Source organism: Pristis pectinata, chromosome 1, assembly GCF_009764475.1.
Source record: "Pristis pectinata isolate sPriPec2 chromosome 1, sPriPec2.1.pri, whole genome shotgun sequence".
Taxonomy (NCBI): domain Eukaryota; kingdom Metazoa; phylum Chordata; class Chondrichthyes; order Rhinopristiformes; family Pristidae; genus Pristis; species Pristis pectinata.
The window spans coordinates 6368295-6395964 of record NC_067405.1 but is presented as its reverse complement, the minus strand read 5'-3'; the positions used below and the strand labels follow the sequence as shown (position 1 = coordinate 6395964).

Genomic DNA, 27670 nt, shown 5'->3' with positions numbered 1-27670 from the left:
GAGAAATGTATCTTTTGTGTAGAGTATTCTGGGGGCAGCCCGCAAGTGTTGCCACACTTCCGGTGCCAACACAGCATGCCCCCAACTTCCTAACATTCTTTGGAATGTGGGAGGAAACCGGAGCACCCGGAGGAAACCCACGCAGACACGGGGATAACGTACAAACTCCTTACAGACAGTGGCTGGAATTGAACCCAGGTCTCTGGCACTGTAATAGCGTTACGCTAACCGCTACACTACAGTGTCAAGCTTCAAGGATATGCTGCACACATTCATATTCAATGGACCTGGAGAGTTTTACAGAGACATCTCTCATGAGAGGCATAGATAAAGTAGACTGCCAGTAATTTTTTTCCCAGGGTCAAAATGCCTAATACTAGAGGGCATGCATTTAAGGTGAGAGGGGGTAAATTCAAAGGAGATATGCAGGGCGTATTTTACACAGAGTGGTGGGTGCCTGGAATGCACTACCAGGGGTGGTGGTGGAGGCAGATACGATGGAGGCGTTTAAAAGGCTCTTAGATAGGCACATGAATATGCAGAAAATGGAGGGATATGGACCTTGTGCAGGCAGAAGGGATTAGTTTAGAGCCTCGTCCTGTGCTGTTCTGTTCTACGTTCTATGTTCTATGCTATGGATCTCCTGGTATAAAGTGACACCCAAACCTATAACCTTCTGACTCAGCTGCAAATACGTCACCAGCTGAACCACCACGAGGCTTGTGGAGGTTCACCAGAGATGCTTGAAGCTGTCCAAGCCCACTTTACATAAGCCTCTTCTATCCCACAAAGAGAGCATGTGTACCTTCTCCCAACTATATGGACTCGGGATAATATAGGAATCATTAACAACTCAGCAATTTGGTTGCTCAGCTGTTGGAAGAATGTCATTAATCTGAAAAGGGTACAGAAAAGATTCACAAGGACGTTACCAGGACGGGAGGGCTTGAGTAATCAGAAATGGCTGGATAAACTGGGAATTTTTTCCCTGTTGCATAGGAAACTGAAGAGTGACCTTATAGAGGTTTATAAAATCATGAAGGTGGGTGGTCAAGGTCTTTTTCCCAGGGTAGGGAAGTCTAAAACTAGAGGAGACACAAGAGGTTCTGCAGATGCTGAAATCTGGAGCAAACTCACCAAGTGCTGGAGGAACTCAACAGATCAGGCAGCATCCATGGAGGAAAATGAACAGCCAATGTTTCAGGCCAAGACCCTTCATCAGGAGGACAGAAGCCAGAATGAAAGGGTGGGAGGGGAGGGGAATGAGCTGGCAGGTGACAGGTGAATCCAAGTGAGAGGGGGAAGGTAGGTGGGTGGTGGGGGTGGGTGGGTGAAAGGGAACGATGCAAGAAACTGGGAGGTGATAGGTGGGAGGCACAGGGCTGAAGAAGAAGGAATCTGATAGAAGAGGGCAGTAGGCCATGGAATAAGGGGAAGGGAGTGGGCAGGTCATGAGGGCGGGGGAGCAGAAAAAGAAGGGGTGAAGGGGCTACAGGAATGCGGGAAAACAAGGGGAGCAGGGATCTCTCGGTGGCCAGCCATTTTAATTCCACTTCTCACTCCCACACTGACGTGTCTGTCCACAGCATCCTCTACTGCCACGTTGAGGCCAGATGCAGTTTGGAGGAGCAGCACCTCATATTCTGTATTGGTAGTCTCCAACCTGATGGCATCAACATCTCGAAATTCCGGTTTTCCTTCCCCCCCTTCTTCTGAGTAGGCCCTTGAACCTGTTCCACTGTTGAACTAGAACCACCCTGGACATTCTCTCTTCTCCCTTCTCCCATCGGGCAGAAGATACAAAAGCCTGAAAGCACATATCACCAGGCTCAAGGACAGCTTCTATCCCGCCGTTATAAGACTACTGAACGGTCCCCTAGTACGATAAGATGAACTCTCAACCTCACAATCTACCTCATCATAGCCTTTCACCATATTGTCCACCTGAACTGCACTTTCTCTGCACTTTATTCTGCATTATTATTGCTTTTCCCTTGTATTAACTTGAGGTACTGATGTGATGAAATGATCTGTATGGACAGCATGCAAAACAAAGTTTTTCACTGTACCTCAGTGCATGTGACGATAATATTACAACGACCAATTAGATCATGGCTGACGGTAACCACCTTGGTACCTTATTCCTTGATATCCAAGACAAATTTCTTGATGTCAATCCTGATACTTGTAATGGACCCTCACCAAAAACAGCTCTCTGGGGCAGGTATGTCTGGGTCTTGCGATTCCTGACGTTCTCTCCAAGATTTCCCATCCAATTGCAGAGTTCCAGATAATGTTGAGAAGCTAGATAAGGAAAGTAAATGAACAACAGACTCCGAGACTGGGACAATGCGCACACTTTGGTTGTAATCTTGATGTAGTTAATCAGACTACCCAGCACAAAGCTAAAAAGACTCTTAACTTTAATGAAAATTAGAATGGGGATAGGTTACCCAGGTGGATCATCCAAGTTAATGGTAAATTTATTTGTGCCTGATCTCACAAATTTGTGCAAAGGTCACTCAGGCTACACAATGCTGCTCAGGAGATCAGCGAACTCATCTCTCACCCCTTGTCCTCTCTCCCAGTCTTTTCCTCTCAAGTCCAGACCTGCATGTAACGGGAGCTAACAAGGAACGTGAGCCAGGCCAAACAGCGTATGAGGAAGTGGACTGATGATAACTGGGAGAAATGGAGGAGACCCAAAGCTCAGAGCAAAGGAAATTGGAAATTGCTAGATACCCATTTCACCAGCAGGCTCCCTGGATACTCCGCACTTTGTTTGCAGTTCAGGTATGTAAGAACTGACCAAGCAAAACCACTGGCATTGTAAATTTCCACTGCTGTACCGAGTTCCAATCCTCTAGAATTTCCTCCATAAGGAGTAGCTCAGCTGGTCGAGCTGCCGCCTCACAAATCCAGTGACACGGGTTCAATCCTGACCTCCAGTGTCGTCTGTGTGGAGGTTATACGTTCTTCCTGTGACCACATGGGTTTCCCGCAAGTGCTCCGGTTTCCTCCCACATCCCAAAGATGTGCAGATTGGGAGGTTAATTGCCCCCTAGTGTATTGATGAGTGGTAGACTCACCAATTCCCATCAACTGTGAAGAGATGATGGGAATGTGTGAAGAATAAAAATGGGCAGCATAGACCTGTTGGGCCAAAGGGCCTGTCTCCATGTTGTTGACTATATAACCACTATTACTTAAGGTTCTCCTTAAAACTTATTCCATCAAGTTTTCTGTTGTATGTTCTAACATCTCCTCACACAGGTTGATATTAATCTGATGACTCTTTGAGAGGTTTTCTTCCATGTTAAATCTACTAAATACACAGCTTGTTGTTTATAATGGAGTGGATACTTCTTTCATTTCCTTGGCGTACGTACTTCCCTGAGGAGTCCTTGCTGTGCTGCTGGGGAAATCTGTAATAATTTAACCCACGATTACTGACAGACATTTTACTTAATGCTTGAGTAGAGTTAGTCAGCACGGAATGTCGGAATGCCTTGTGCAAGCAACTAAACAGATTTTATTAGTCCTCAAAAAACATTTAAGTTCATAAAACAGGAGCCGGAATTTAATGCTGAGCCCAGATTTGTGGGATCTTGCTGTGTGCATATTGACTGTCGCATACAATACAGCTGGAACCAGCCTCCATTGGCTCACTTGGGGCATTCCTTCTTTGGAGAAGTGTGTTATATAAATGCATGTTGCGTCACTAACCTAGAATGAGTGAAGGGATTTGTAAGTCCTCTTTAGAAGGTGGATAAGAGACTAACCTTGTTCAATTGTGGTTCTGGAAACACATTTCGACCCAGACCAGGCAAAGACAGGAGGCTTTCTATCACAAATTAAATTATTTGGAGCAGTTTAGTTTTATTTACAACAGTGCAGCGATTTCATAATCACTCTGACTGACATCAGATTTTTATGCAAATTCCCACACACCTGTGACAGATGTTAAATTTACTTTTTCTGGATTAATCCCCAATTGCCGGTCCAACAGCATAATCCAGTGGAATGGGAGGATGGTAGGATAGTGTTAAATTACCGGGCTGGTATCCAGCATTGCAACTGTTGATCTTCACTGCATTTCATCTGTGGCAAATACATTTGGTTTTTTTGAAGTAAGAAGCCAAAACTGCACACAATACTCCAAGTGCAGTGTTATCAAGACACAATATGATTGCAGTAAGACATCTGTACTCAAATCGTCTTGTAATAAAATCCTACAGACTCCAAGTTCCCTGTGCTCTCCAAATCTACTTGTCACCCAACTGCAACTCGAGCAGCTCCCCAATTGGTTGCTGTGCCTTTGGCTGCCAAAGCCCCGAGGTCTGGAAGTCTCTCCCTACCCTCCATCTATTATATTTTTACTAAGTCCTTCTTCACCTGCCCTGAAGTGTCTCAGTATCAATTTTAATTTAGACTTATAGAAAAATACAGCACGGAAACAGGATCTTCAGCCCAAATCGTGCATGCTGACCAAGATACCCATATCTAGTCCCATTTGCAAGTGTTTGGCCCATATCCCTTTCCCATCCATGTATTTGTCCAAATTACTCAATGATTCAGGAATAGCTTCTTCCCCTCTGCCAACAGATTTCTGAACAGTCCATGAACTCATGAACACTGCCTCGTTATTCCTTGTTTTGCACTATTTATTTATTTATTTTTGTAATTTATAGTAATTTTATGTCTTGCACTGTACTGCTGCCGCAAAACAACAAATTTCACGTCATATGTCAGTGATAATAAACCTGATTCTGTTGTCTTTTAAATGTTGGTATTGTACCTGCCTCAACCACTTCCTCTGGCAGTTCATTCCATGTACTCACCACCCTCTGAGTGGAAAAAATTGCCCCTCAGGTTCCTTTTAAATCTTTTCCCTCTCACCATAAGTCTATGCCCTTGAGTTTTTGCTATGTCTGCCCCTTATGATTTAATCATGTTCCTTTGAAGTTCCTAGGAATGGTTACTGTTACATACCAGCAGCAATAGAAACACAACGAGAAAGGTTTCAACGTTAAACCCTATTTATTAATAACTACTTGTAATAAAAGATGTTAGATATCAGATATTGCCCAAAATAAACCGAGGTGTGTGTGGCTAGTTCCCAAACCACCAAGTCTAGGAAATTCTCAAAGTTTTACGATGGCAAACCAGTTCAGTTCAGCAAGTCACGAGGCAAAACGATGAGCAAAGGCTTCTGAAAACCACTTTAGAATGTAGAGAGAAGGAGGTTACAAATTTCACAAGTTCCACGTTGGAACCAATACGACGCCACAATCGCCGAAGACCTCAGTTGCTTTGTTCCCAAATATCTGCCACACCGAGGACACTCGACACGTGGCGCCCACAGGTATACCTGATTCCCTGTACAGGCTAGCGACAAAGTGGATGCCACAGATTGCTCCAATATTCCATGTATGGATTGCAAAGTGACAGTCACACAGCTAATGGGCTTCACCCATAGATACAGAGGCTGGCAGCCAGTGCTACCAACTCTCACGTTTCTCTCCCTCTCTCCTTATCTGTGGCTGGGTTCGGGAATCAGCTCTCAGACACGTCTACAGTTGCCAGCACTTCAACGAATCAGCCTTCTCTCACCTGCAGTGTTCCAGTTATCCCGGTTATAGAAGCTCCCCGCTCCCACTTGCAGCAGCCAGACAAAGCCACACGCTACCGTTCAGGTGCTTTAAAGGGACACTCACCAAGTAGCAACCGTAACATTATGGTCTTGTTGATTTAAAGCATTGACAGTCATTCTGTGGTGGTAACCACTGTTCCTCTTTCTCCACAGCACCTGTTGGTCCAGGCAGCCCTTCTCCAGATAGTTCACTGCCTTCTGATTGATGCCCTTCCAACCAACCAGAGGGCTCGCCAGCACGGCTACCAGTTCATGGCCACCAGCCTATTCTCCTCTGGCATCTGCACCCTGTTACAAACCACTGTGGGCAGCAGGTAATCCAACTCATTGATCAATCACGACAGGTCGCGAGCTGTTTAAGATGATTGTGTGTGAGGTGCTGCACTTTGGGAGGTCAAATGTAAGGGGAAAGTAAACAGTGAATGGCAGGAGCATTGATGTACAGAGGGATCCTGGCGTGCAAGTCCATAGCTCCATGAAGGAGGCAACACAAGTGGATAGCGTGGTAAAAAAGACCTGTGACATGCTTGCCTTCATCAGTCAGGGTGATGAGTTGGCAAGTCACATTGCAGCTGTATAAAACTTTGGTTAAGCCACATTTGGACTATTGCGTGCAGTTCTGGTCACCCCATTACAGAAAGGATGTGGAGGCTTTGGAGAGGGTGCAGAAGAGGTTCACCAGGATACTGCCTGGATTAAATGGTATTATCTATAAGGAGAGGTCAGACAAACTTGGAATAATTTCTCTGGATGATCGGAGGCTGAGGGGCGACCTGAAAGAAGCAAAAAAAATTTGGAGAGGCATAGGTCTGATAGACAGTCAGAGTCCCTTTTCCAGGATCGAAATAGCAAATATTAGATGGCATAGCTTAAAGGTGAGATGGGAAAATTTAAAGGCCAGTTTTTCCACACAGAGAGGGCTGGGTGCCTGGAACGGGCTGCCAGGGGTGGTGGAGGAAGCAGGTATGAAAGTGGTGTTTAAGAGGAATTTAAACAGACACATGAATGTGCAGGGAATGGAGGGATATGGACCACGTGCAGGCAGATGGGATTAGTTTCATTTGTCGAACGTCCTGTTCCTGTGTGATAGAGTCATAGAGCAATACAGCATGGATTCAGGCTCTTCGGCCCAACCAGTCCATGCTGACCATGGTGCCCACCCAGCTAGTCCCAATTTCCTGTGTTTGGTTCATATCCCTCCAAGCCCCGCTTCTTAAATGATCTGTTTTACCTGCCTCAACCACTTCCTCTGGCAGCTCGTTCCATACACTCACCACCCTCTGTGTGAAAAAGCTGCCCCTCAGGTCCCTTTTAAATCTCTCCCCTCTCACCCTAAACCTATGCCCCCTTGTTTGGACTCCCCTGGGGAAAAAGACTGTTACCGTCCACAACTCTGCCTCTCATAATTTTGAGAACTTCTATAAGGTCGCCCCTCATTCTCCTACATTCCAAGGAATAAAGACCTAGCCTACCTCTCCCTATAACTCAGGCCCTCTACATAAAAAACACGATGATGCTGGAGGAAATCAGCAGGCCAGGCAGCATCTGTGGAGAAAAGCAGGCGGTCAACGTTTCGGGTCAGCATCCCCCTCAAGACTGAAGATAGAAAAAGGGGAAGCCCAATATATAGGAGGGAAAAGCAGAGCAGTGATAGGTGGACAGAAGAGGGGAGGCGGGGTGGGCACAGGGTGGTGATAGGTAGATGCAGGTAAGAGATAGTGATTGGCAGATGCGGGGATGGGGAGAGCAGATCCACGAGGGGGGGGATGCATCAAAGGTAAGGGGAAAAAAAGGTAGAAAAAAGAGAGATAGGCTAGGGAAGGGGAGAAGAGAAGAAGCATGGTGGGGGGGGGGGTGTGGGGAAGGGGGGTGGGGATTACTTAAAGTGGGAGAATTCAATGTTCGTGCTGTTAGGCTGCAAGGTTCCAAGATGGAAAATGAGGTGCTGTTCCTCCAGTCTGCGCTTGGAATTCTCCTGGCAGTGGAGGAGGCCGAGGACCGACATATCAGTGATAGTGCGGGAGGGGGAGCTGAAGTGACCGGCAATGGGGAGATGCAGATCGCGGTTACGGACGGAGCGCAGGTGTTCTGCGAAACAGTCACCTAGCCTGCGTTTGGTCTCCCCAATGTAGAGGAGGCCACACTTTGAGCACAGAATGCAGTAGATGATATTAAGGGAGGTGCAGGTGAATCTCTGTCTCACCTGAAAGGACTGTTTGGGTCCCTGGATAGAGGTGGTGTAGGGGCAGGTGTTGCATCTATGGCAGGGGCAGTGGAAAGTTCCGAGGTGGGAGTGGAATGAGTGAGGGAGGGGGGGAGTGAACTAGGGAGTCGCGGAGGGATTGGTCCCTGCAAAAGGCAGAAGGGGGATGGGGAGGGGGAGATATGCTCGGTGGTGGCGTCTTGTTGGAGATGGCGGAAGTGGCGGAGAATGACGTATTGGATATGTAGGCTGATGGAGTGAAATGTGAGGACAAGGGGGACTCTATCCCTGTTGGGTCTGGAAGGGGTGGGGGTTAGAGCAGAGGTGCGGGAAATGGCAGAGATATCAGTGCAAGCTTTCTCGACCACAGTCGGGGGGAAGCCCCGGTTAGAAAAGAAGTTGGACATCTCAGATGTCCAGGGGTGGAAAGCCTCAGCATGGGACCAGATGTGGCGGAGGTGGAGAAATTGAGGAAAAGGGAGAACGTCCTCGCAAGGCACAGGGTGGGAGGAGCTGTAGTCGAGGTAGATGTGGGCCTCAGTGGGTTTGTACATGTCGATGGATAAGGAATCTCCTGATCCTGATAAGGAATCTCTTTTGTCCACCTATCACTGCTCTGCTTTTCCCTACTATATATTGGGCTTCCCCTTTTTCTATCTTCAGTCTTGAGGGGGATGCTAACCCGAAATGTCGACCACCTGCTTTTCTCCATGGATGCTGCCGGGCCTGCTGTGTTCCTCCAGCATCATCGTGTTTCTCACCTAGATTCCAGCATCTGCAGTCCTTTGTTTCTCTCAGGCCCTTTAGTCCTGGCAGCATCTTCGTAAACCTTCTCTGCACTCTTTCCAGTTTAACCAGGGCTCTCCTATAACAGGGTAACCAAAACCGTGCACTGTACACCCAGTGTGGCCTCACCAGTGACTTATACAACTGCAACATAATGTCCCAACTCCCATACTCAGTGCCCTGGCTGCTGAAGGCCAGCATGATAAATGCCTTTCCCACCACCCTGTCTACCTGTGACGCCTCTTTCAACGAATTATGCACTTGTACTCCTAGGTCCCTCTGTTCCATTGCTGTGTTCCTCCAGCATCATAGTGTTTCTCACCTAGATTCCAGCATCTGCAGTCCTTTGTTTCTCTCAGGCCCTCTAGTCCTGGCAGCATCTTCGTAAACCTTCTCTGCACTCTTTCCAGTTTAACCAGGGCTCTCCTATAACAGGGTAACCAAAACCGTGCACTGTACACCCAGTGTGGCCTCACCAGTGACTTATACAACTGCAACATAATGTCCCAACTCCCATACTCAGTGCCCTGGCTGCTGAAGGCCAGCATGCTAAATGCCTTTCCCACCACCCTGTCTACCTGTGACGCCTCTTTCAACGAATTATGCACTTGTACTCCTAGGTCCCTCTGTTCCATTACACTCCCTCGTCCCCTACCATTCACAGTACAAGTTCTATGCTGGTTTGATTTTCAATGTACTGTTCTATGTTCTATTACTGGCTTCTGCTATCCAAGACAATGGGAACAGCCATTACAATGCAAAATTTTTGAGTCTAAAAGGCTGTAAGATACTGTCAGGCAAGATTAAGGGAACTCCCAATGCTTTTTATGTATACTAAGGGCAAGAAGATAATCAGGGAAAAGTGTGGCCCATTGGAGACCAAAGTGGCCATCTGTGTGTCAACCCAGAGGATGTAGGTGAGATCTTAAATGAATACTTCTCATCTGTTTTCTCTTAGGAAAAGGACATTGTAGCTGGGGAATTCAGGGAGGGGGAAGTTGAAAGTGTCTAACATGTTAGCATTAGAAAATTAAGAGGTATTAGATGTCTTAGCAGACTTGAAGTTAAATAAATTCCCAGAGTTTAATGAGATGTGTCCCAGGCTGCTATGGGAGGCAAGGAAGGAGATTTCTGGGATCCTGGTAGAGATATTTAAATCTCTATCCACAGGTAAGGTGCCAGATGACTGGAGGACAATAAATGCAGCGCCTTTATTCAAGAAGGGCTGCAAGGAAAGACCTTGTAGCGTCAAGCCTGTGGGTCTAATGTTAGTGGTAGAAAAGATACTGGAAGAAGTCCTGAGGGGCAGGATTAACCTGCAGTTGGAAAGAGAGAGACTAATCGAAGATAATCAGCGTGGTTTTGTTGGGGGAGATCCTGTCTGACCAATTCAACTGAACTTTTCGAAACAAAATATGTTGAGGAGGGCAACTCAGTTGTTGTCATCTCTGACGTGGCCCTACGTAGGAGACTGGTCCAAAAGGTTAGAGCCCATAGGGTCCAAGGCAAGTTAGCAAATTGATTCCAAAGTCAGCATTATGATAGGAGGTGGAGGATTGTTTCTGTGATTAGAAGCCCATGACCTGTGGTGCACACGGGATCAGTGTCGGGACTGTGGAAAGTGAGGAGAGTAGCCTTAGGTTACAGAAAGATATTGGTAAAATGAACAGACCAATGGCAGATGGAATTTTCTCCTGATAAGTGCAAGGTGATGCACCTTGAGAAGACTAATAAGGGTGGAACATACAGTATGCGAAGGATAGTAGTGTCTTAGGGAATATCGAGGAGCAAAAGGACCAAAGCCCCCACCCACCCACGTCATTCTCTCTTCTCCCCTCTCCCATCAGGTAGAAGATATAGGAGCCTGAAGGCACATACCACCAGGCTCGACAGCTTATATCCCACTGTGATAAGACTATTGAACTGTTCCCTTATATGATGAGATGGACTCTTGACCTCACAATCTACCTTGTTATGACCTTGCACCTTATTGTCTACCTGTAATGCACTTCCCTGTAGCTGTGACACTTTACTCTGTATTCTGTTATTGTTTTTACCCTGTACTACCTCAATGCACTGTGTAATGAATTGATCTGTATGAATGCTATGCAAGACAAGTTTTTCACTGTACCTCGGTACAAGTGACAATAATAAACCAATAACAATACCTCAGTGCACGAGTTCAAGGATCCCTGAAGAAGGCAGCAGAAGCAGACAAAGTGGTGAAGAATGCCTAAAGGATTTGTGTCTTCACTACCTAGGGCCGAGAATCTATGAGCAGGGAGGTCATGGTACAACATTATGAAACATTGTTTTAGACCATGGCTGTAGTATTGTATACAGTTCCGGTCACCACACTGCAGGAAGTACATGATGGCACTGGAAGACGGTGCAGAGGAAATTCACCAGCATCTTGCCCGGGATGGGACATTTCCCTTGAGGAGACACTAAATTTGTTTCCCTTGAAGCAGAGGAGGCTGAGGGCAGCCTGTCTGAGGTAAACAGAATTATGAGAGGCATTGACAGGGTAGATAGTAGGAAACTTTTCCCCAGAGCAGAGGAGTCAAAAGCAAGAGGACATAGGTTTTAGGGTAAAGGGGAAGAAGTTCAGAGGGGATCTGAGGAGCAAAAATTCACCCAGAAGGTGGTTGGAACCTAGCACTGGTAAATGGGGTTAGTGTAGGTGGGTAGTTGATGGTCTGCATGGACGCGGTTGGTCGAAGGGCCTGTTTCTGTGCTGCTTGACTCTATAACTCTATCCCAAGGGACTGCCAATGAAGAAGAAGGCTCCTCCAACAAATTGACTGCAGATGCTGGAATCTGGAGCAACACACAAAACACAAAACACACACACACAAGGAACGATATCGCCTGACCCGCTGACTTCCCCCAGCATTTTGTGTGTTGCTGCAAGCTGATTTGTAGACTGGTATTGATTGTCATCCAGCACCACGAATCATTCTCTTCCTTTCTTTCCCAGGTTGCCGCTAGTCCAGGCTCCTTCTTTTGAATACTTGATCCCTGCTGTAATTCTTATTTCGCATCCCATGGAAACCAACGCCTCTCATCATAACGGTACAGTGCTGCTCTTCTGTAATAACTCATTTCAAGCAATCTTTTCAACTGACAGAGGTCCCTTATCTTTGGAAATGTTGATGGTCACCAACTTCAATGAGGGCGGGCACATTACAGCCAGCAATGAGTGAAGGCAGCCAATGGTAGAGCAGGTTTTAAGTGACGGTCACCAATGGCGGAGCAACAGTCGGTGAAGGTGGCCAATAGCAGAATGGTGTTGAGTGTGGGCGGCCAATGGTAGAGCAGCATTGAGCGAGGGTGACCAATGAGAGAACAACAATCGGTGAAGGTGACCAATAGCAGAACAGCGTTGAGCGAGGGCGACCAGTGAGAGAACAACAATGAGTGAAGGTGGCCAATAGCAGAACAACATTAATGGCGAAACATCATCAAGTGAAATTCTAAAATAAACCAGTTTATGCGGTCAATATTAAAGCTGTTACAGCCTGGCCAACAAAAGAAGGTTTAATGATTACACTATGAACATGTAAATAGAGTCATAAAGCTCAGAAGCAGGCCCTTCGGCCCAGCTGGTCCATGCCAACCAAGTTTCCCATCCAAGCGAGTCCCATTTGCCCGCGTTTGGCCCATATCCCTCTAAACCTTTCCCATCCATGTACCTGTCCAAGTACCTTTTAAATGTTATTAACGTACCTGCCCCAACCACTTCCTCTGGCAGCTCATTCCATATACTGACCACTCTGTGTGAAAAGGTTGCTCCTCAGGTTCCTATTAAATCTCACCCCTCTCACCGTAAACCTATGCCCTCTTGTTCTAAGTTCACCCTATCTATGCCCCTCATGATTTTATACACCTCTATAAGATCACCCCTCATTCTCCTACACTCCAATGAAAAAAGTTCCAGACTGCTCAACCACTCTCCATAACTCAGTCCCTCAAGTTCTGGCAACATCCTCATAAATTTCTTTTGCACTCTTACCAGATTAATGGCATCTTTCCTACAGCAGAGTGACAGAACTGAACATAACATTCCAAATGTGGCCTCACCCAATGACTTACACAACTGCAACATAACACCCCAACTTCTATACTCAGTGCCCTGACCGATGAAGGCCAGCGTACCAAATGCCTTCTTCACCACTCTGCCTACCAGTGATGTAACTTTCAGGGAACCATGTAAGATGAGATAAGTCATCCTTATTAGTCACATGTACATCGAAACACACAGTGAAGTGCATCTTTTGTGTAGAATGTTCTGGGGCAGCCCGCAAGTGTCACCACGCTTCCGGCGCCAACATAGCATGCCCACAACTTCCTAACCCGTACGTCTTTGGAATGTGGGAGGAAACCGGAGCACCCGGAGGAAACCCACGCAGACATGGGGAGAATGTACAACCTCCTTACAGACAGCGGCTGGAATTCAACCCGGGTCGCTGGTGCTGTAATAGCGTTACGCTAACTGCTACACTACCCCTAGGTCCCTCTGTTATACAACACTCCCCTGGGCCCAACCGTTCACTGTGAAAGTCCTACCCTCATCAAATATGAAAAATGTGCACAAAAAATGTGCAAAAATGTGAAAAAAATGTGCACAAGTTTCCTTTACCTGGCTCAGAAAGGTTTTTGGATAACCTGGAACCACAAAGCTCTCCTGGTTTTCTGCTTCACATATAACTAGATGTTGCTAAGTTGCTATTCAGATACTTTCTTAGACGTCCTTCACCCAAACTCTCTCAGACAATGGCCAAGGACGGGAGCAAAGAATCTGAACAGGAACTCCACCCTGTGGCTTGTTTCAGAAGTGCACCAGTCCTTGTCTTCTGCTCTTCTGACTTCGTATTGGTATTGGTTTATTATAGAACATAGAACAATTACAGCACAATTCAGGCCTTTTTGCCCACAAAGCTGTGCCGAACATGTCCCTACCCTAGAAATTACTAGGTTTACCCATGGCCCTCTATTTTACTCAGCTCCATATACCTATCTAACAGTCTCTTGAAAGACCCTATATTTTATCAGCCTCCACCATTATTTCCGGCAGCCCATTCCACGCACTCACCACCCTCTGAGTAAAATCTTACCCCTGACATCTCCTCTATATCTACTCCCCAGCACCTTAAACCTATGTCCTCTTGTGGCCACCAATTCAGCCCTGGGGAAAAGCCTCTGACGATCTACCCGATCAATACCTCTCATCATCTTATATACCTCTATCAGGTCCTCCCCATCCTCCGTCTCTCCAAGGAGAAAAGTCCGAGTTCCCTCAACCTGCTTTCATAAGGCATGCTCCGCATCCCAGGCAGCATCCTTGTAAATCTCCTCTGCACCCTCTCTATGGCTTCCACATCCTTCCTGTAGTGAGGCAACCAGAATTGAGCACAGTACTCCAAGTGGGGTCTGACCAGGGACCTATATAGCTGCAACAATACCTCCTGGCTCCTAAATTCAATTCCTATTAAAGGAATTATTGTCGCATGTACTGAGATACAGTGAAAAGCTTTTGTTTGCATGTCATCCAGACAGATCATGCCATACATAAGTACATTGAAGTACTAAAAGGAATATAATGTTATAGTTACAGAGAAAGTGCAGTGCAGGCAGACAAATAAAGTGCAAGGGCCAAGATGAGGTAACTTGGGCGATCAAGAGTCCATCTTTTAGCGGAGGAGAAGTCCATTCAAGAGTCTGATAATGGGATAGAAGCTGTCCTTGAGCCTGGTGGTACGTGCCTTCAGGCTTTTGTATCTTCTGCCCAATGGGAAGGGGGAGAGGAGAGAACGACCGGGGTGGGAGGGGTCCCTGATTATGTTGGCTGCTTTCCCGAGGCAGTGGGAAGTGTATTCAAGAGTCAATAGAGGGGAGGTTGGTTTTTGTGATGGACTGGGCTGTGTTCACAACTCTCTGCAATTCCTTGCGGTCTTGGGCAGGGCAGTTGCCATACCAAACTGTGATGAGAGAAGTTGGGTGAGAGTAGGGGCAGCTATAATTGACTCAGCCACTGTGGGATGTGAGAGGTGGCTGTCATCAGGGAGTGGGGAGGAAGGAGGGAAATCCCAGAAAAACTCAACTGTCTTCAGGACAGCCAGGCACTAACTGGGATGAAGAATTTCTCCCATTTTTCCTGTAGCAGAGAACTGTAGGATTACAGAGTTGTACAGCACGGAAAAAGGCCCTTCGGCCCATATTTGTCCATGCTGACCAAGACGTATATTCAAGCTCATTCCATTTCCAACACTTGGCCCATCTGTCTCTAAATTCTTGTCATCCACATACTTCTTCAATGTATCTAATGTACCTGTCTCAACCACTTCCCCTGTCAGCTAGTTCCATATACCTATCACCCACTGTGGTAAAAAATAGTTGCCCCTCAGGTTCCTGTTAAACCTTTCACTTTTAACCTTAAAACTACGTCCTCTAGTTTACGATTCCCCAACCCTGGATAAAAGACCACTCACCCTATCTATGCCTCTCATAATTTCATTTACCTCTATGAGATCACCCCGCAGTCTCCTACAATCCAAGGAGTAAAAGCCCAGCCTATCTAACCTCTCCCTATAGAACCATAGAACACTACAGCACAGAAAACAGGCCATTCTGCCCTTCTGGTCTGTGCCGAAGCTTTATTCCGCTAGTCCCATTGACCTGCACCCAGTCCATAACCCTCCAGACCTCTCCCGTCCATGTATCTATCCAATTTATTCTTAAAACAAGAGTGAGCCCACATTTACCACGTCAGATGGCAGCCCGTTCCACACTCCCACCACTCTCTGAGTGAAGAAGTTCCCCGTAATGTTCCCCCTAAACTTTTCCCCTTTCACCCTAAAGCCATGTCCTCTCGTACTTATCTCTCCTAATCTAGGTGGAAAGAGGCAACTCGCATTTACCATACCCCTCATAATTTTGTAAACCTCTGTCAAATCTCCCCTCATTCTTCTATGCTCCAAGGAATAGTCCCTTGAGTGAAAAACAAACTGCTTGAGGAACTCAGCGGGTCAGGCAGCGTCTATGGAGGCAGAGGGATGGTCAACACTTTGCGTCGAGATCCTGCATCAGGACTGAGAGTGTAGAGGGGAGGGTATAATGAGGTGAGGGTAGGGGTGAGGCAGGGGCTGGCAGGTGATAGGTGGATCCAGCATGAGGAGGGAGGTGATGGGCAGATGCAGCCAGGTGGGAGGTGGTGTAATCGAGAGGCGGCGACTGGTGAGTGATAGGTAGGAACAGATGAGGAAAGAGAGAAAGGGGGCAAATGATGTCAGGTGGTGGAGGGGAGGGTAGAGATAGAGACCCGAGGCTGGGAGGTGGTAGATTGGTAAATTGGTTTATTATTGTCTCAGGTACCAAGGTACAGTGAAAAACCTGTCTTGCATACAGTTTACACAGATCAATTCATTACACAGTGCATTGAGGTAGTACAAGGTAAACAAAATGCAGAATAAAGTGTTACAGTTACAGAGAAAGTGCAGTGCAGGCAGACCATAAGGTGCAAGGTCATAACGAGGTAGGTTGTGAGGTCAAGAGTCCATCTTATCGTACTAGGGAACCGTTCAATAGTCTTATAATAGTGGGATAGAAGCTGTCCTTGAGCCTGGTGGTACGTGCTTTCAGGCTTTTGTATCTTCTGCCTGATGGGAGGGGGGAGAAGAGAGAATGTCAGGGGTGGGGGGGGGGGGGTGGGGTCTTTGATTATGTTGGCTGCTTTACCGAGGCAGCGAGAAGTGTAGACAGAGTCCATGGAGGGGAGGCTGGTTTCTGTGATGTGCTGAGGTGTGTCCACAACTCTCTGTGGCTTCCCCGGTTTTGGGCGGAGCAGTTGCCTTAACAAGCCGTGATGCGTCTGGGTAGGATGCTTTCTATGGTGCTGTGATGTGGAGACCAGAAGCTGCAGACACTAGAATCTAACGTAAGGGACGTGATAAGCGGAACCGGAGAAGGACGGCTGAGAGGCAGATGGAATCAGCAGGGGGAGGGTTTCGGAGAACCAGGAGGTGTAGTGACACACAAAATGCTGGAGGAACTCAATGGGTCAGGTAGCGTCTATGGAGGGAAATGGACAGTCGATGTTTCAGGCCAAAACCCTTCATCAGCAATGGAAAGAAAGAGGGGAGGTAGCCAGTACATCATTCCCACTCTCTCCCCTCCGTCACCTGCTAACACTCCCCTCACCTCGATCCACCTATCAACCGCCAGCTCTTGCTTCACCCCTCCCCCCCCACCTTTTTATACTGGCTATCTCCCCTCTTCCTTTCCATTGCTGATGAAGGGTTTTGGCCCGAAACATCAACTGGTGAAGGGTCTCGACCTGAAACGCCGACTGTTCGTTTCCCTCTGTAGATGTTGGCTGACCTGCTGGGTTCCTCCCTCATTCCGTGTGAGTTGCTCCAGATTTCCAGCATCTGCAGCCTCCCTTGTGTCTCCAGAAGGTGCAGTGTGTGGATGAGACGCAGGTGGAACTGGGTGGGGGAGGAGAAGGAAACTGCGCCACAGGGGTGGGGGGAATCAGAAGGAGAGAGAAAGAAACACAGAGAGTAAGATATCTTTATTAGTCACATGTACACCGAAACACACAGTGAAATACATCTTTTTGCATAGAGTGTTCTGAGGGCAGCCCGCAAGTGTCGCCACGCTTCCGGCGCCAACATAGCACGCCCACAACTTCCTAACCTGTACGTCTTTGGAATGTGGGGGGAAACCGGAGCACCCGGAGGAAACCCACGCAGACACGGGGAGAACATACAAACTTCTTACAGACAGCGGCCGGATTTGAACCCGGGTCGCTGGCGCTGTAAAGCGTTACGCTAACTGCTACACCACCGTGCCTGCCGAACCTCTGGAGATGCCGGGGATTGAACCCAGGACCTCATACATGCGAAGCATGCGCTCTACCATTGAGCCACAAATTCAATGTTCATACCATTGGGTTGTAGATGACCCCAGGAAACATACGAGGCGTTGTACTTCTTAGAACAGTTGTTGCTGCAGTCACGAGGTGACTGTCCCACTGCTACATTCTGAGGTACAGCAGAGGGAAGAACTTCCCAGCATTTTGGTCGATGTTACCCCTGCACCCATGGTCAAACTCATCACTGCTGGTTGTGGGATCTTACTGTGCACACATTGGCGAGCTCTTCCCCTGAGTCTACAACAGTGACCACACTTCAAAGATGCACTGCATTGTTGTGAAGCCTTGTGGGACATGCTGGGTCCGTGGAGGTCCATATATAAAGTACTTACTCTAAATTTTGTGTCACCTCTGATGCAGATACTGACCTGGTGGTTCCGTGCCCTGGAACTCAGTGCCCTGAGACAGAATTCAGTCTACAGACATGGAAAAGTGCCCTCAGTGAGGTAAGGCTCCCAAAGTCACTCAGTTTTACTCTGTCGAGAGGCAGGACTCAAAGCTGCGAAGCTCTTCTGACTTGGATTCTCTTTGGACAAGGTTAAGGGTCAGAGGCAAGGGCACAAATTCAAATCTTTGACTCGCCCACACCAAAGCAATCCTGCAAGCCTTGGGGTAGTACGGTGGCAGTGCCAGTAGAGCTGCTGCCTCACAGCTCTGGAGACCGGGTTTGATCCCGAACTCCCGGTGATGTCTGTGTGGAGTTTGCACGTTCTCCCCGTAACCATGTGGGTTTCCCCCGGGTGCTCCAGTTTCCTCCCACCACCCAAAGACAAGCAGTTGGTAAGATAACTGGCTGCAGTAAATTGCCCCTGGTGTGTAGGTGAGAGGGTGGAGTTGATGGGAATGTGGGTAAAATGCAAAAGTGAAGATTAATATAAATGGGTGCTTGACGGTCAGCACGGACGGTGGGCCGAAGGGCCTGTTTCAGTGCTGTGTGACTCTATGATCTCCCCGCCACCTTACAAATGTCCATGAACATTTTGATTATGAGCAGGAGTAGACTATTCCACTCCTGCAGATCTCTCCACCATTCCCTTGGGCTGTGGCTGAATCCATTGTAATCTCAACTCTACACTCTTGCCTACATATGGTTATCTCTCACCTCCTTGCTTATGAAGAACTCATAGAGCCATAGTCATAGTATAATACAGCACAGAAACCGGTCCATGCCGACCAAAATGCCCATCTAATCCCATCCCATTTACCCGTGTTTGACCCATATCCCTCTGAACCTCTGAACTTTTCCTATCCATGTACCTGTCCAAATGTCTTTTAAATTTTCTCTTTTTGGCAGGTACATTAACAACATTTAAAAGGTGAACTATCAATAGCAGGAAACACTCAGCAGGTCAGGCAGCATCTGTGGAGAGAGGAGCAGAGTTAATATTTCAGATGAAGGACACTTGATCAGAATGTTCTGATGAAGGGTCTTCAACCTGAACCATTAACCCTGTTTCACTCTCCCCACAGATGCTGTCTGACCTGCTGAGTGTTTCCTGCATTTTCTGCTTTTTTTTAAAGATATCTTTAATAGTCACATGTATATTGAAACACACAGTGAAATGCATCTTTTGCGTGGAGTGTTCTGGGGGCAGCCCGCAAGTGTCGCCACGCTTCCGGCGCCAACATAGCATGCCCACAACTTCCTAACCTGTATGTCTTTGGAACGTGGGAGGAAACCGGAGCACCCAGAGGAAACCCATGCAGACACAGGGAGAACGTACAAAATCCTTACAGACAGCGGCTGGAATTGAACCCGGGTCACTGGCGCTGTAATAGCGTTGTGCTAACCGTTACACCACCGTGCCTGCCCTATTACAGGTTGCAGCAAACAAAGTTTTTGATTTTCAAGAACTAATCTACCTCTGCCTTAAAAGTGTTCGAAGATTCTGCTTCAACCAGCGGTGTATAAAATCATGAGGGGCATCGATAGGGTGAATGCACTCTCTTTTTCCCAGGGCTGGGGATCAAGAATTAGAGGACATAGGTTTAAGGTGAGAAGAGAAAAAATTTAATAGGAACTTGAGGGGCAACTTTTTTACACAGAGAGTGGTTCATATATGGAATGAGCCGCCAGAGGAAGTGGTTGAGGCAGGTACAATCACAATGTTTAAAAGACATTTGGACAAGTACATGGATAGGGAAGGTTTCAAGGGCTAAGGGCCAAATACTGGCAAATAGGCACCATGGTTGGCATGGACCAGTTGGGCCGAAGGGCCTGTTTCCATGCTCTATGACTATGACTTTATAACTGTTCATTGAGGAAAAAAAAATCCAAAGACTAACAACCCTTTGAAAGAGAAACAACTCCCCTTAGTTCCGTATTATTTTTTAAATAGTGACCCATCATTCTAGGTTCTCCCACAGAACCTCTCCACATCAAGCCCGCTTGCTGCAGCAAGACTGACACAAAAGCGGAAAGCCGTACCCTTTCCCTTCCCCAACCCCCTCCCCCTCAACACGTTATCACGAGGATCATCTTACCCCAGCTCTCCAGGTGGAAATTTTATGGGATTGGGTGGTTTGACCTTGCTGCCTGATATTCCTCTGTGTTGATTCTGATGGACAGAGTGTGGGGTATTTGTCCCGAACTGAACACTGTCCCAATTGGTGAACTAGTCAAAATCAACCCATCCTCATGGTAGGTTTGACGGAGACTGGAGGTCACTGAGGTTTACAGTGTACCCCGGCAGTTTGGGTAATTGAAATTCGCCCTTCACAATTCACTACCAAAATACTTGAGATATGGATAAAAATTTGCTCTTACAGAAGTTATGTGAAAAAGTAAATAAATAAACACAAAATGTTTTCAAGAACTGAACTATTTAACCAAGGACAATGATCACAGGGTTCACAGCGGGAGCCCACTTAAGATTTTTGCTTTGGAAACTGACAAAGCAATCTCTTCTACAGATACTTGTACAATGATACTTTTTCAAACAATGTAACATCCATTTCTAGTTAACTAAAACAACAACCCTTTCTCTTCTGCCTACAACACAATCAGTCCGATGCAGGGTTTCGTCAACAATTTCTTTCCCCCCACAGATGCTGCTCGACCCACTGATTTTCTACAGCAGATTGTTTGTGCTCCAGATTCCAGCAGTCTCTTGTGTCTCAATCTGAATTCCCTTGTCTTTGGATTGTGCACCCACGGGGGCCCTACTGTTGAGAGGAAGACTTCCTGTAGGAAATCACCTCCACTTATAACATGGGATTCAATTGGAAAAGGGTGCTCATGTTATGGAAAATTGGGATACAGATGGCTTTCCTCTCCTGCACCCCACTTCCCCACTTGATCTTCCATCATAATCCTGGCCAATAACACAGTGGTACACTGTAGCTGTGACGTTGATGGACGTATCCTGGATCTTGGGTTAATAATCCGGAGATGCAATGCTAAACCCCATTATGGTAACTGCAGAATTTCAAAGGAATGCATTAAATAAATCTGGAATTAAAGCTAGTCTTCATAATGATAACTACTGGATTGTTAGAAAAGTCCATCAATAGTGTCCAGCAAGAAAGGGAATCTGCCATCCTTACCCAGTCTGGGCTCTATGTGACTCCAGTTCCTCAGCAATGACTTACTTGCCCTCTGAAGTAGTTCAGCAGATGGTTCAAGGGGAATAAGGGAAGGGAATTAATGTGGGCTTCGCCAGTGACTCCCACATCCCAGTAATGAAGACACAAGAGACTGTAGATAAGGGAATCTGGAGCAAAAGAATCGATTTATTTGCCATATTTGGTATGACAACTGCTCTGCCTGTGACAGCAAGAAACTGCAGAGAGTTGTGGACACAGCTCAGCACATCCCAGAAACCAACCTCCCCTCCATGGACTCTGTCTACACTTCTCACTGCCTCGGTGAAGCAGCCAACATAATCAAAGACCCCACCCACCCTGGCCATTCTCTCTTCTTTCCCCTCCCATCAGGCAGAAGATACAAAAGCCTGAAAGCACGTACCACCAGATTCAAGGACAGCTTCTATCCTGCTGTTTATAAGACTATTGAGCGGTTCCCTAGTACAATAAGATGGACTTGTGACCTCACGATCTACCTCACTATGACCTTGCACCTTATCATCTACCTGCACTGCACTTTCTCTGTAGCCAGAACACAGAACATAGAAAACCTACAGCACAATTCAGGCCCTTCGGCCCACAAAGCTGTGCCCAACATGTCCCTACCCTAGAAATTACTAGGCTTACCCATAGCCCTCTATTTTTCTCATCTCCATGTACCTATCCAACAGTCTCTTAAAAGACCCTATCGTATCCGCCTCCACCACCATTGCTGGCAGCCCATTCCACACACTCACCACTCTCTGAGTAAAAAACTTACCCCTGACATCTCCCCTAAACCTACTCTCTAGCACCTTAAACCTGTGTCCTCTTATGTCCACCATCTCAGCCCTGGGGAAAAGCCTCCGACGATCTACCCAATCAATACCTCGCATCATCTTATATACCTCTATCAGGTCCCCCCCTCATCCTCCACCGCTTCAAGGAGAAAAGGCCGAGTTCCCTCAACCTGCTTTCGTAAGGCATGCTCCGCATTCCAGGCAGCTTCCTAGTAAACCTCCTCTGCATCCTCTCTATGGCTTCCACATCCTTCCTGTAGTGAGGCGACCAGAACTGAGTACAGTACTCCAAGTGGGGTCTGACCAGGGACCTATATAGCTGCAACAATACCTCTCGGCTCCTAAATTCAATTCCCCGATTGATGAAGGACAATACACCATATGCCTTCTTAACCACAGAGTCAACCTGCGCAGCCGCTTTGAGCATCCTATGGACTCGGACCCCAAGATCCCTCTGATCCTCCACATTGCCAAGAGTCCTACCATCAAGACTATATTCTGCCATCATATTTGACCTACCAAAATGAACCACTTCACACTTATCTGGGTTGAACTGCATCTGCCACTTCTCAGCCCAACTTTGCATCCTATCTATGTCCCTCTGTAACCTCTCGCAGCCCTCTATACTATCCACAACACCTCCAACCTTTGTGTCATCCGCAAACTTACTAACCCATCCCTCCACTTCCTCATCCAGGTCGTTTATAAAAATCACAAAGAGTAAGGGTCCCAGAACAGATCCCTCAGGTACACCACTGGTCACCGACCTCCATGCAGAATATGACCCTTCAACAACTACTCTTTGCCTTCTGTGGGCCAGCCAGTTCTGGATCCACACTGCAATGCCCCCTGGATTCTATGCCTCCTTACTTTCTCAATAAGCCTTGGACGGGGTATCTTATCAAACGCTTTGTTGAAATCCATATACACTACATCTACTGCTCTCCCTTCATCGATGTGCTTAGTCCCATCCTCAAAAAATTCAATCAGGCTCGTAAGGCAGGACCTGCCCTTGACAAAGCCATGCTGACTATTCCTAATCATATTATACCTTTCCAAACGTTCATAAATCCTGCCTCTCAGGATCTTCTCCATCAGCTTACCAACCACTGACGTGAGACTCACCGGTCTATAATTCCCTGGGTTATCCCTACTCCCCTTCTTGAATCAGGGAACAACATCCGCAACCCTCTGATCTTCTGGAACCTCTCCCGTCTCTATCGACGATGCAAACATCATAGTCAGAGTCTCAGCAATCGTCTCCCACAGCAGCCTGGGGTACACCTCATCTGGTCCCAGCGACTTATCCAACTTGATGCTTTCCAAAAGTTTCAGCACCTCCTCTTTCCTAATATCTACATGCTCAAGCTTTGCAGCCCGCTGCAAGTCCTCACTACAATCCCCCAGATCTTTTGCCGTGGTGAATACTGATGTAAAGTATTCATTAAGTACCTCCGCTATTTCTTCTGGATCCATGCACACTTTCCTACTACTGCACTTGATAGGCCCTATTCTTTCGCATCTTATCCTCTTCACATACCTGTAGAATGCCTTGGGGTTTTCCTTAATCCTGCCCACCAAGCCCTTCTATGCTCCCTTCTGGCTCTCCTAATCTCCTTCTTAAACTCATTCCTATTAGCCTTATACTCTTCCAGATCTCTAACATTACCTCGCTCTCTGTACCTTTTGTAAGCTTTTCTTTTCCTTTTGACTAGTGTCACGAACCAGCAACAAAAGAAACACACTGAGCATGATTCAGTGTTAAAAACTATTTTATTAATCACTACTTATGATAATACGAAAAATAAAAGTAAAAATGTTAGTATGTTAGAATTCAAAAATGTTAAACCTCGAACGTTAACCCCAAAACTAAACTCTTTGTGTGTGTGTGTGTGTGGCAAAGTCCAAAACTCCCAGTTCAGGAATGGTTCTTAAAGTTCAGTTCCACAAACCATAAGGTGAAACATGAGCAAGGGCTTCTTCAACAACCACCGTTGTCTGAAGATAAGATGTAGACATAGAGAAACATAGAGAGAGTAAATACGAAATCCAAATGTTCCACGATGGAACCCAAACGACACTCCAGTGTTTACTCGGTAGTGACTTCCTCACCCCGAAAAGCATCCGAACCGTGGTCGTCCACACACAAATACCTGTTTCCTTCTACAGGTCAGCAACAAAGTGAACTCCACCGGATTACTTCCAACTTCCATACATGGATTTCAGTGGCAGACACAGTTATTGTTTCTCATCCATCGATAGAGAAAACTAGCAGGCTGGCGTCTCTCTCCCTTCTCTCTCTCTCTCTCCTTCTTCTTCTTCTAACTTCTTCAACACATCATTACGTCCTTTATCTTCTATTGACGTAAGCACGCCACACACACACACACACACACACACACACACACACACACACACACACACACACACACACACACTCACTCTATCTTAAAGGGACTTCCACTGAGTCCATAACACTAGATTTATTATAGCCTTTGTACACCACGGTTCCTGTATCCTCTTGTGACTCCCCTGGCTCATTGGAACATGCCTATGCAGAACTCCACACAAATATCCCCTGAATATTTGCCACATTTCTTCCATACTTTTCGCCGAGAACATCTGTTCCCAATCTAATCTTCCAATTTCCTGCCTGAGAGCCTCATAATTCCCTTTACTCCAAGCAAACGCCTTTCTAGTCTGTCTGTTCCTATCTCTCTCCAGTGCTAACGTAAAGGAGAAAGAATTATGATCAATATCACCAAAATGTTCACCCACTGAGAGATCTGACACCTGACCAGGTTCATTTCCTAATACCAAATCAAGCACAGCCTCTCCTCTTGTAGGTCTATCTACATATTGTGTCAAGAATCCTTCCTGAACACACCTAACAAACTCCACCCCATCCAAACCCCTCACTGTCTGGAGATGCCAATCGATGTTTGGGAAATTAAAATCCCCCACCACAACAACTCTGTTATTCTCACACCTTTCTAGGATCCGCTTCCCTATCTGCCCCTCAACATCACTGTTACTATTGAGCGGCCTATAAATAACACCCAGTAAGGTAATTGACCCTTTCCTGTCCCTAACCTCCACCCACAGAGACTCCGTAGACAGTTCCTCCACGACATCCACCTTTCCTGCAGCCTTGACACTATCTCTGATCAACAGTGCCACTGCCCCACCTCTTTTACCTCCCTCCCTGTCCTTTCTAAAACATCTAAAACCCGGCACTTGAATCAACCATTCCAGTCCCTCAGCCATCCAAGTCTCCGTAATGGCCACCACATCGTAGCTCCAAGTATTGATCCAAGCTCTAAGCTCATCCGCCTTGTTCACAGTACTCCTTGCGTTAAAATAGACACATCTCAAACCTGTCTGAGCACGTCCCTTTATCACCTGCCCATCATACCTAATACTAGCTTTCTCTATTTGAGAGCCAAACACCTCTTCCCCAGTCTCTCCAGTACGGATCCCGCCCCCCAATAATTCTAGTTTAAACTCTCCCCAGTAGCCTTAGCAAACCTCCCCGCCAGGATATTGGTCCCCCTGGGAGTCAAGTGCAGCCCGTCCTCTTTGAACAGGTCATCCCTGCCCCAAAAGAGGCCCCAATGATCCAGAAATATGAATCCCTGCTCCTTACTCCAATCCCTCAACCACACATTTAACCTCCTCCTCATTCTGTTCCTATACCCACTGTCACTTGGCACAGACAGTAACCCGGAAATTACTACCTTTGAGGTCCTGCTTCGCAACTTCCTTCCTAATTCTCCATAGTCTTTTTTCAGGACCTCATTCCTTTCCCTACTTATGTCATTGGTACCAATATGTACCACAACGTCTGGCTGTTCTCCCTCCCCCTTCAGGATATCTTGGACGCGATCTGAAACATCCTGGACTCTGGCACCTGGGAGGCAAGCTACCTTCCGAGTTTCTTTTCTGTGTCCACAGAATCGCCTGTCTGCCCCCCTAACTATAGAGTCCCCTGTCACTAGTGCCCTCCTCTCTCCTTCCCTACCCATCTGAGCCACAGGGCCGGGCTCTGTGCCAGAGGCACTGCCACTGTTGCTTCCCCCAGGTAAGCTGTCTCCCCCAACAGCACTCAAGCAGGAGTACTTATTGTCAAGGGGTACAGCCACAGGGGTACTCTCTAGTACCTGACTCTTCCCCTTCCCCTTCCCCCTCCTGACTGACCACTTGCCTGACTCCCGTGGTCCCGGTGTGACCACCTGCCTATAACTCCTCTCTATCACCCCCTCATTCTCCCTGACCAGACGCAGGTCATCGAGCTGCATCTCCAGTTCCCTAACATGGTCCCTCAGGAGCTGCAGCTCGACACACCTGGCGCAGACGTAGCCCTCCCGGAGGCAGGGAGACTCCGGGAACTCCCACATCCGACACTGAGTACAGGAAATGGCACTCATACCCTTTCCTTTCCTCAAGTCACCTACCTTTCCTCACCCCTTTACGCCGAAGCCGCTTGAGCCAAAGCCCAAAACACTCTGCTCCCTCTTACTCCGCTGCCCGCTCCAACGCTGCCCGCTGGATATGGCGGTTTGCTTTTTAAACTGCCCATGCTGCGCCTGCGCAGTCCAGGCCCCACTCCTCCCTATTAAAACTTATAAAACACTTAAAACAGAACCTTATAAAAATCTGACCCTAATAATAACCACCCTATTAAAAACTAACCCTTATAATTAAAACCCTATTAAAAAAGAAAAACTTATCTGCTCCGAAGTCTTCTGAAGCGAAACCCACGTAGCCTTCAGTTTTTTTCTCTCCCCGCTTTCTAAACTGTTACACTTTATTCTGCGTTCTGTATTGTTTTACCCTGTACTACCTCAATGTACCGTGTAATGAATTGATCTGTATGAACGGTGTGCAAGACAAGTTTTTAATAATAAACCAATTCCAATTCCAACTATTAGTTTATTATTGTCACTTGTACTGAGATACAGTGAAAAGCTTTTGTTTGTGTGACATCCAGACAGATCTTTCCACACATAAGTACATCGAGGTAGTAAAAAGAAAACAGAATGCAGAAAAAAGTGTTACAGTTACAAGGAAAGTGCAGTGCAGGTAGACAATAAGGTGCAAGGGCCACGAAAAGGTAGATTGGGAGATCAAGAGTTCATCTTTTTACGTATGAGGGGTCCATCCAAGAATCTGATAACAGCGGGATAGAAGCCGTCCTTGAGTCTGGTGGTACTTGCTCTCAAGCTTTTGTATCTTCTGCCCAATAGGAGGGTGGAGAAGAGAGAATGACCAGGGTGGGGGGAGTCCTTGATTATGTTGGCTGCTTTCTTGAGGCAATGGGAAAACATGCTGCTGGAGGAACTCAACAGGTCAGGCAGTATCTGTGGGGGGAAAGGGATGGTCGAAATTTTGGGTCGAGACCCTGCATCAGGGCTGAGAGTGTAGAGAGGAGATAGCTTGTATAAAGAGGTGCAGGGGAGGGATGGAGAAAAATCTGGCAGGTGATAGGTGGATCCAGGTGAGATGGGTTTGATGGACAGATTCTCAGGAATGAATGTTTGCAAACTTCCATGATTCCCACTTCTTCACTGGAACCACTTCTCGCTGCCTCAGTAAAGCAGCCAACCTAATCAAAGACCCCACTCACTCTGGACATTCTCCCTTCTCCCCCCTCCCATCAGGCAGAAGGTACTAAAGCCTGAAAGCACGTACCACCAGGCTCAAGGACAGCTTCTATCCCGCTGTTATAA

At 47.0% G+C, this 27670-nt stretch overlaps 1 protein-coding gene and 1 non-coding gene across 3 annotated transcripts in view; one reads left to right on the top strand and one right to left on the bottom strand.

Moving 5' to 3' along the window:
* The first annotated feature begins 2532 nt into the window (after nt 1-2532).
* The window catches only part of slc23a3 (solute carrier family 23 member 3), a 94927-nt gene continuing 69789 nt past the window's right edge, over nt 2533-27670 (top strand). For both annotated transcript variants that reach the window (XM_052024792.1, XM_052024801.1), the window contains exons 1-4: nt 2533-2793; nt 5807-5967; nt 11623-11717; nt 17938-18023. In XM_052024792.1, the coding sequence (XP_051880752.1) occupies nt 2692-2793; nt 5807-5967; nt 11623-11717; nt 17938-18023 (444 nt within the window). In that variant the 5' untranslated portion in view covers nt 2533-2691. The remainder of the gene's footprint in view (nt 2794-5806; nt 5968-11622; nt 11718-17937; nt 18024-27670) is intronic.
* trnaa-cgc (transfer RNA alanine (anticodon CGC)) lies at nt 17507-17578 on the bottom strand. The gene has a single exon. It is a non-coding gene; the product is annotated as a tRNA-Ala (tRNA).